The sequence below is a fragment of the Microplitis demolitor genome, chromosome 2 (assembly GCF_026212275.2).
Source record: "Microplitis demolitor isolate Queensland-Clemson2020A chromosome 2, iyMicDemo2.1a, whole genome shotgun sequence".
Lineage (NCBI taxonomy): Eukaryota > Metazoa > Arthropoda > Insecta > Hymenoptera > Braconidae > Microplitis > Microplitis demolitor.
In genome coordinates, this window is record NC_068546.1 from 20511711 (window position 1) to 20522327 (window position 10617).

General features: G+C 25.5%; 1 protein-coding gene across 1 annotated transcript; it reads left to right on the forward strand.

Moving 5' to 3' along the window:
- The first annotated feature begins 1223 nt into the window (after positions 1-1223).
- LOC103575146 (charged multivesicular body protein 6) lies at positions 1224-2708 on the forward strand. The gene is made up of 4 exons (XM_008554802.2): positions 1224-1396; positions 1505-1614; positions 1949-2355; positions 2428-2708. The coding sequence occupies exons 1-4, from the start codon at positions 1331-1333 to the stop codon at positions 2466-2468; spliced, it is 624 nt and encodes a 207-aa protein (XP_008553024.1). The 5' UTR covers positions 1224-1330; the 3' UTR covers positions 2469-2708.
- The last annotated feature ends 7909 nt before the right edge of the window (positions 2709-10617 follow it).

Sequence of the window (10617 nt, forward strand, 5' to 3'; positions counted from 1 at the left end):
GCATATTATTTCCCCACCAAGGTTTGTTCAAACACTCAAGTGTTTTTTTTTTTTAATTTTTTAAATATTTTTCTATTATATTCTGCCGCCATTTTGTTTTAACGTACAATTTTAAGTTTTGTCCAATTTCTAATAATTTATTTTTCAAATATTTAAATTTACCGTGCAAGTAATAATAAAAATGGATAAAAAATGAAAATTCGAATATATTTTCTAGTCTAATTAATTTAATTATTGACACAAATAAATGTCATTAAAATTATTAAATTTTACTTTTGAAATTTCGCGCCGTTGGCGCTACTGCGCATTGTCGTTCTCAGTGTTCAAATTCTTGTTAGAGAGGAGGGCGAGAGAATCACAAAATCGATTGATGTGTATCAACTGGCGGTCCAATAGCGTCAGTCAGTATCATCGACAACGGCAGTAGTAGTCTAGATCTTTCCTTACGTTTAAATTGAAGCATAGTATTGCAGTGAATTCGCGGAATTATCCATAAAATTTATTGCTCATAGTAATTGTTTAATTTAAATGTGTAGTGTTTGTAAAATTTAAATTGTGCAAAGTGTCTGTGATGTCGTTGAGTGTTGAGTGTTCAGTGCTAGTGTAAAGTGTTGCGGATTTCTGATGCTGATAACTTCCAAGTTCCTGAGCAAAATCATCTGGCATCGTCTGGTGGGAAATAGCAGTTAAGTGAAGTTTTTTTAGCTGAAATACACTTGGACCAATTTAAATCAAATCTCCAAGTGTATTAGGATACCCTTCTGCATATTATTTCTCCACCAAGGTTTGTTCAAACACTCAAGTGTTTTTTTTTTTTAATTTTTTAAATATTTTTCTATTATATTCTGCCGCCATTTTATTTTAACGTACAATTTTAAGTTTTCTCCAATTTCTAATAATTTATTTTTCAAATATTTAAATTTACCGTGCAAGTAATATGAATAATTAATAAGAGTGCATTCGGAAATGTACCACACTACAGCTGCTCGCAGTGTATTTCGTATGCATCCATAGGAGTTTTATAAATTTTTAAAATAAAGTATTTTTCAAAAATACTTTTGAAAATTATCAACTTAATCCTTCGCATTTTTATTAATGGGCCAAATTAATAAAAAAAAAAACTATTTACTTATTTTAAAATTATAATTAAAAGGTCGTTACGAACACCACAAGTGCGCATGAGCAACCATATTTATCGTGGTGCCATATTTCGAACACGACCATTAACTTCTTTATTATTATTTTGACGTGACAAGCACAGATTTTATTTTAATTTAGTAGTAAATAGATATATATTTTATTAATTTAAAAAAAGTGTAAATAAAAAACAATGGGGTTATTTTTCTCTAAGAAGAAACCAGTGAGTCGTGTCACCGAACAAGACAAAGCTGTCTTGGTAATTATTATTATTTACTATATATTATTTATAACCTATATAACTAAAACGTTGAATAAAAATTATAATTTTAAGTGTCACCGATTAATACGTGAATTATTTTTATAGCAACTGAAACAGGCGAGAGATAAAATAAAACATTACCAAAAAAGAATTGAACAGAATATTGAAAAAGATCGTGAGCTCGCTAAAAAATTAATTCAAAGTGGACGTAAAGAGTAAGTTTTATTGTTTATAATTATTTCAAGGATATTATCAGACAGTGCTCCCCCCTCTCCCATTTTTTAAAAATTTTCAATGGCTCAACTGTCATAAACTTATCAAAGTTTTACCAATTAATTAAAAAAAAATTTAAGCGTTTATTAAAAAAAGACAATTTCAAGTCAAACGAAATTTTTTAAATAAATTTTAGCTCAAAAAATAAAAAATTTGAATTATAAAATTAACATGAAGATTTTACGAAATTTGTTTTCCAAATTTTATTTATTTTTCAATTGATATCAACGGTAAGTAATTTTTTAAAAAATCTAAATCACCGAAATTATCTTTTAGACGAGCGCTATCACTTCTGCGTAAGAAAAAATTCCAAGAACAAGTTTTGTCAAACACTGACAGCCAACTAGAGAACTTAGAGCGAATGGTCCATGATCTTGAGTTCGCTCAAGTTGAAGCCAAGGTTCTTGATGGGCTTAAAATCGGTAACACGGCATTGAAAAAGCTGCATGAGATCCTCTCGATTGGCGAGATTGAAAAAGTAATGGACGAGACACGTGACGGTGTAGAAAAGCAACGTGAGCTGGATGATTTACTCATGGGACAACTTACTGATGAGGATGAAGGTCAAGTCGAAGCAGAACTTGACGCTCTTATTGCTGATGAAGTCAAGGAATTGGTACCGGAAGTTCCTCAGGATGTTTCGTTGCCAGATGTTCCGGAGGATCGACTTGAAAAACCAAAAGGTTCGTATACGTTTTTATATTTTTTAAGGAGTTTTTATTTTTTAATTCATTTTTAATTTTTTTTTTATTCAGAGCGGAAAAAAGACCGCGAGCCTGTCGCTTTAGAAGCGTAAGTAATTTAAATATAAATAAACATCAAGGAGCAGCAATTAATAATTAACGTCTTTTTGCAACATGTGTAAATAATGTACAGTTATATACATATATTATATATACATATATATATCGTTATATAAAACAGAAAAAAGTAATTGATAAATCTTTACTGACTTAAAAAATAAACTGATTTCTTTTTTTTAAACCAAAGAAGTTTAAAAGTATACTTATAATTTTATATATGTAAATATATAAAATAATTAACGCATAATTATTTATATTTTAATTGTTCAGTTTTTAAAAATGTATTTTTTTTAATATCACTGTGATAAATAATCAGACTTGCATTTATTTAACGTCTTATACTTTTTTTTTTGACAAAACACTTCCTTAGGCGAAATTAGAGTAATTGATATTTGATTGCTTCTATATTTTATCCCCGTAAAAAAGTAAATGACCATGGCCCGATTTTTGATCCTTTGAAAATTAAAACAATTAAAATTTTATGAAATTCTAACGAATTTTATAAAACAACTTTTTAAATTGGCTGCAAAAAATTATAGACTGGCCACAAACCGGAATATTGGGAATTATCAGGGAATTTAAGGCAACCGGAAAGTATGGAAATTTCAGGGAATTTCGAAAAGTATCAGGAATTAATTGCAGCAGATCAAAATTAAAAAAATTTTCAATAATTCATTAGTCACAAAAATTAGGAAATATAAAAAAAATTGAAAATTTTTAAATGATTTTCCGCAGGTTGTAACTGGAAGGAAAATGGTTGCACAACAAAAACAAAAAAGTCAAATTGTAGCTTCGTGTCTAGTTTTCTGATCTGGTCTTTAAATTTTTTATTATGCACGGGTCCGGAGTAATCCTGAGAAAATCATCGAAAAAAAAATTGTGCAAATTTTTGCTCGTCTTAAAAACGGTCTACGGGCTTCAATCAATTTTTTCGATAATTATGATTGATTTTTGATTACTCCGGAATTGTGTATAATAAAAAAATTTTAAGACCAAATCAGAAAACTAGACACTTGAAGCTACAATTTGCCTTCTTTGTTTTTGTTGTACGAGCATTTTCCTCCGAATTACAACCTGGGGAAATCACTTAAAAATTTACAATTTTTTTAACATCCCTAATTTTTGTGACTAGTGTATTTTTAATTTATTTTACTCATTAAATTTCTTATTAAATATTTTAACTTACATATTTTTAACATCGAATAACCAAAAGTCCGCCATATTAATTTATTTTATTGACTTTTTTTGGTTTCTCGCATGATTTAATCATCAGATTTAATTAATGACAATGAAAACTAAAACTTTGATTAAAAATCCTACGAATAAAATTTCTGAATCAGGGAAAAATGTGAAAAGGTTTACTGTAAAACCGGAAAATAGGGAGTTTTAAAATCATTTCTTTGTGGCTACCCTGAATTAATTGAGTGCAACGTATCTTACATTGAATTTTTTAGTCTTCAATTGGTAGCTCGTTGTTAAAACGATAAATTTGTTTATTTAATATTTGAATTTATGAAATTCATCGAGCAGATTATCTGATGCGAATGAGTTGACCATGAAAGAGATTTATGGAGATTGATAAGCGTGAATGTTCCAAGTGATCAGCTAAGTAGCTTATGTATTAAAAAAATTAAATTTTCAATTCTCAAGATTTAATTTTACTTTTGATAACTTGCAAATAAGTCTCATTACATTTGAAATTCAATTAGACTCAAATCCTGATGAATAATCCGTTGACGTTTAAAAAAATTTATTTTCTCAACGGGTTCAAAAAATTTTAAATAAAAATATTCATTTACCGATGGAGGTGCGTAAATTTTTACTAAAACCGATTATATTTTCTCTTCAATGCTCAATGGAACTTTCTCACAGACACATTTATAATTTATTTAATCTCATTCAAAGTTTGTCTCATTCATTTATGTCACCTAGTAAAGTAATAATTTTTTTATCTAAACTCTCAGGTATTCTAAAAAAAAGTAAATAAAATTTTACCATAAATTTTTTTTTCATTCTTCCGATTTAAAGTAAAAAAAAATACGTTTTCTTCAAGAAACCAGTACCTTTGAGAAAAAAAAATTGTTATATTATTTATTTAACAAAAAAATAAATAAATAAGAAGTTTATTATTTTCCACTCAATTGACGCATTAAAAAAAAAAAATATTATCACGATATTACTTCGAAATAACAAATCTACAATGTACAAATAAAACAGACCATCGATTAGACAAAACTAAATTTCGCTTACTGAAATTATTAAAATAAATTTACTTAAAAAAATATATGATATATTTAATCAAGTCTAATTAAAAGAATAAATTTATAATGCTGATATTTAAATTCCTCTGAATATATATATATATATATATATATATATATATATATATATATATGTGTGTGTGTATATATTTATATTGCTAAATAAATTTGCACAATTATTTAAATAATTCTCTTTAAAAAAAATTTATTTCCACGAACGAAGTTTTATTTATTTTTAAAATAAAGTAAAAAAAATATGTAAAATATTTTACTATCATTCAACAATAAATATAAACAAGTGGTTTAATTAACAAAACTAATAATCAATAATTTAAACAAAAATTACTAAATTAATTTTACGAAAAAATTTCCCGCGCATTGATTTAGGGAATTTAAATTAAACGGTTTTCTACTTTTAGTCATTGTTTTTTCTTTTATTAAAATAAAAATAATAATGACCTTAGCCAGTATTTATTTAACGGAATGTTAATATTTAATTTAAGAGTCATCTTATGTACACAAAAATATAAAAAATTAACATTCGTTTATTTAAGTTGGGTATATAATTCTATACAAGCTATTGAATAAAATCTAAAAATGATTACAGCGCAAATAATATTTATTTATCAACAATATAATCTCAGACGGCGCCGATCACTTATTAGTATTATTATTATTATTATTATTATTATTATATATTTATTACACCTGTTTGAATAGTCTGTTGTCAACAATAATTGTCCGGAAAGAAACGTCAATAAATTTCAACTTTTATTATTTTTTATAGTAAATACTGTTATCATAAATACTCATAGTTTTTGTTCATTTATTATTAAATAGATAAATTAATTATTTAATAATTTGTTAAAATAATATTTGGTTATTATGGTAGAAGACCCAGTACACGGAAAAAATAAAATATTAAAAATTAATAAATAATAGTCAAAAGTGGAATCTGTTATCAATATTTAATACTATTACGTGCTTAATGCAAAGAAGCTTACTAATTTTTGTAGATTCCTAAAAACTACTATCAATTATTTCAAAAAGTAAATAAATATTATTACTTTTAGGTATAATACGTGACTTATTACTGAAAGTTAATTAATTTATTGCATAATCTATTAGAAAGTAATGATTGGTCAAATTAAGAATTGGTATCTTAGATACTGAGTTTTCCAGCCGAAAATTGCAAAAGTTACAAACTTTTATTTTATAAATTCGATATCACTGATCAATTATTAGCTTAAAATATCATTTATTCATCATTATAAATTAATTTACAATATACATAAATCGAATAAGTGGTAAATGATAAAATGAAAAATTAGTATACTAGATACTGATTTTTTGCTCATAAAAATACCGGAAATTTTCAACTCTTATTTTATAAATTCTATTCCATTGACTAATAATTAATATAATAAATTATTTATTCGTTATGATAAATTAATTTATTATATACATATATCGAATAAGTGGTAAATAATAAAATGAAAAATTCGTATACTAGATCTTTATATATTAATATGTACGTTTACTAACTTTTCGGTTCCTCATTTTTAAAATTTTTTTATGTTTATTTGAATAGTAATAACTGTAGATACCAATTTATCGATTCTTTTTCATATTAATTTTAATATACGAAATTACAAATTTTGCTCTTTAAAGTGTATCAAATTTTAATATAAATATTAGCCATTTTGTAATATATATAATGATCCTGGTTTGATATTAGTATCAAATATACTAATTTCAAGTCAAAAATAAACTACAAACTATTAAAACTTTGAGCATCATTTGTTTCCGTGTACCCGATCAGGGAACTAGTACTCGATCACTCATATATTTCAATATCTATATTTACTCAATTTTACTAAATATAGATATACAAATACATAGTGATCGGATACTATGTCTTTTACCTTAATTAGCTGATAAATATTCAAATATCATTCACTCAAAATTTAGGTTTTAAAGTTTCTTTTGCTAATAATTAAATTCCATTTTCAAAAGATTTTAAAAATCATATTTTTTTTTTTTTAATTGAAGTAATCTACTCCCATAAAAAAAAACTCGTTACAAAAAGGTTCAAATAAGTTTGACCTGTAGACCATCTAAATTTGAGACAAATTAGAACTTCAAGCGGGACTTTTTTTAAAATTTTGTACTTTTTATAGTAAAAAAAAAAGTTTATCTACGACTTTATATGTTAGAATTTTGAGTCAAAAAGAAAATTTTTATAACTTATTTTTTAAAACGTATTTTTACTATTTTATCCCCGTTTCGAAAAAGTTAAAAAATTTTAATTTAGAAATTTTTTGACTTTTATAGGGATTTCGGTTTCTACAGAAAAATTTTTCAGAACAAGGGTAAAATGTAGTAAAGTACATTTTGAGACATGTTTTCTAAAGACGTTTTTTTTTTTTTTTTACCAAAAATTTGAACATACCCATAGAGAAACCTTTTATTTTACTATAAAAATTAAAAAGTTTAAGAAAAGTTTCACTTAGTTCTAAACTGTCTCAAGTTAGAAGTTCAGGATGTCGAATTTTTTTGAAATTTCTTTTGAATTAATTTTTTTTACATGGGTTGATCTCTTTACCTAAAAGTTAATCAGTTTTCTATACCAGAAAATTATTCGAATTGCTACAAATATTATTCGCGTCAATTAATTTCGAGATAATTAATAAGAAAAAAAAATGGCAGCGGTAGTAAAAATAAATCGAGTTTATAATATTTGAAATTAATAAAACCAATGCTATTTGAAAAAAATTTAAATAATTCGTACGATAGGAATAGAATTTATGAAATTTTTTAAATGTCAGCAGCAAATTACCTGCAGTTTATTTTAAAAAATTTGAATAACGGACAGAAAATTAAAATATAAATGAAGAAGCAATGAAGAGTTGAATTAAAAATACAAAAAAGATAGAATCAATTTTACGGATGCAAGTTAATCATTAGAGCATCGTGTAGTAAGCGGGAATCGGTCATTGATCTTTTCTCAGTCTCGACGGAATCATTGATGATCGCAGTTTAACTTTTTACTACCGTAGTATAAATTAAAGGACAAGTTTTAAATAATTTTTAATTTATTAATTAAAATTTTCTAATGCTTTTTAATTATATCTCTTACATGGTAAACTGCTCTTATATATTTTATTTAAATTTTTGCAATAATAATAAATAATAACTATAAATAAATAATGAGACTGATGTGTTACTTATGCGGTGAGATAGCGCAATTTGTGGGCGATCGAGGACATTATTTCAAAATAATAAAACCTTTAATAATTGAATGACTATTTAACCCAAGGTAATAAATTTAATAGTTTATTTTTATTAAAAAAAAAAAAAAAAAAGCGTCGAAGATTTTGTATTTTCAATTTTTTTATTTTAATAATCATAATGCCTAAAAAAACAATTCAATTATCAGTTAATTTTTACGGTGGGTTGGAAAAAAACAGGGAGATAAAATAAAAATTACTAGTGGCTTGGTTTAAAAATAGTCAAGATAAATTTTTTTTAATATCAAATTCACATAATAAATAATTAAAAGTTAAAAACAATGTAATTATTCATTTATGTAAGAGAGGCGCAAGTGTGAAAGGTCTTTATAAAGTTTACAAAATAAATTTTCAACTCTGATCAGTTTAATTTTCACTGTAAAAAAATCGCGGAGTAAATCCGGATATAAATAAAATCCGTCACTTCGAATTCACTCTCGATTTTTTAGTGTAACATACTTCAGTTATATGATCACTGTCATAGAATAATATACAAGTCAATACATCGGGCCAGATTACTATCGGCCTTCACTTACGACTGGGCTATCGCACCGATGTTCGCAACAGTTTTTTACCTCCGGCCGTACTAGTAGAGCGATAGTCTAGCGTAGAGTACCTCAACTTTGCTGATGAGTCCGTTGGCGTACTCGAGACGAAGTTATCACCTCCGATGATACTTATGATACTTAACACATATGACTTAAATCATGATAGCCGGCTTGGTATTAATTTATCCTAAAGCTAAATTTTCCATATTGAATTTTGTATGATGACAATTTGAAACTATAGTAATTTTTGTCCAAGATTTTTCTCAAACTTCTAAACACAAAATTAAGAACGAAGTTCTATGCATTATTATAATACTATAATCTACACAGAAAGGAAATTCCATTAAAATTTACAATGTTAACATCGTAATCGTGGACTAGACTTTCATTAGCGTCAATTTTTGAATTTACTATGTAGGTTATTTTTTTTTACCAGCCGACATCGTAATTTTAACAAAGACTGATTTAATTTTAATTTAATTTTATTCTGATATTATTAAAAATTACTTAAAATTTAATATTTGTCAAACCCTAGTGAATCCGAATTACGGTAAATTACAGCAATTTTTGTAATTTACCGTAATTTACAGTACCCAGAATTACCATAAATACGGTATTTTACTGTAAAATACGACGTTGTGCGGTAAAATACGGCGATTTACAGAAATTTGTGGTCATTGATGATAAATACTCGATACATTTACGATAAATATCCCGTTTACGGTCAAATTTCGACAATGCCTCGTAAGTTTGCGGCAATACCGTGGTATTTTATGGCAAAAATACAGTATTTTACCGAGAAGTTTACGGTAACATTGCGGTATTTTTTTTTTTACATAAAATGCTGTATTGGAAGGTAAATCACCGCATTTGCGGTAATTTACTGCAAGATACTGTAAATTACCGACTTTTACCTCATAGATCGTCGCATTTCATCACAAATTGCTGTAATTTACCGTATTATACCGTAAAACGCAGCATATTGTGGTAATTTGCGGTAATTTACCATAATTTGGATCCGCTAGGAAGTTTCATTTGATTTTTTTCGATTAAATTGCACTTTGGTTTCATAAAATGTATTTTAATAAAATCTTATCTGTTGATAAAAAAAATATTAGAGTCGAATTTTAAAAAATATGATGATTTTATAATTTTATTTGTTTTCGATATTTATCTCTAATCATTTATTAATATTTCATATCAATTGTTCTCTCAGTTTATCAATAAGTAAATAAATAATAAAAAAAATGATGATAATCTGATAAATATATAACACAATAAAATATATCACTGAGTATTATTTTCAATAAAACATTATCAGCTAGTTTTAAAAATAATGTTTCTAACTTAAAAGGTAATTAATATAAAAATTATCTTTTACAAGTAGATAAGGGCAATTGAAATAAAAAATATAAAATATTTTTTTTTATTACCAATAACAGTAAAACGACTTCACTATTAAATAAATGTTTTTTTACAAACAATATTTTGTTGAATAACAATTTTTTTTTTTTTAATATCCTCGTAGTTTTTATTCAATAGAATTAATTTAAATTAATTAAGTAACATATATAGGAGAATAATATATTTATTTATTTAAAAATAAGTAGTAATTGTCAATCTGTCAAACAGAATCACCGTCATTACTTCCTTGTAATCAAAAACTCGACAACCTTCAACTTATTATAAAATAAAATCGAGGAGAAAGGAATATTCTAACCAGTTAGTTTCATTTATATTTATTTCAAACTACAGCGAATTTTAAAATTAAACATTAAAAAATTTTTATCACTGCAATGATATCATTTTTTTTTTTAAACAATTAAATTAGCGACTAACGAATAAAAGTTTTCTGTGAATCATAACACTGCTGACGTATTTTGATACATAAGTTTAATAATCTATTGCAATTCCCAGAGATACTTAATCAGCAGTCGCGGTAATTTTTATCCATTTCTTAATAATTAAATTGTAGAGACAACAGTAATTTATCTGTTGTTTAAGTGGAGAAAAAGTTTTATAATAAATAATTTATTAAATCGC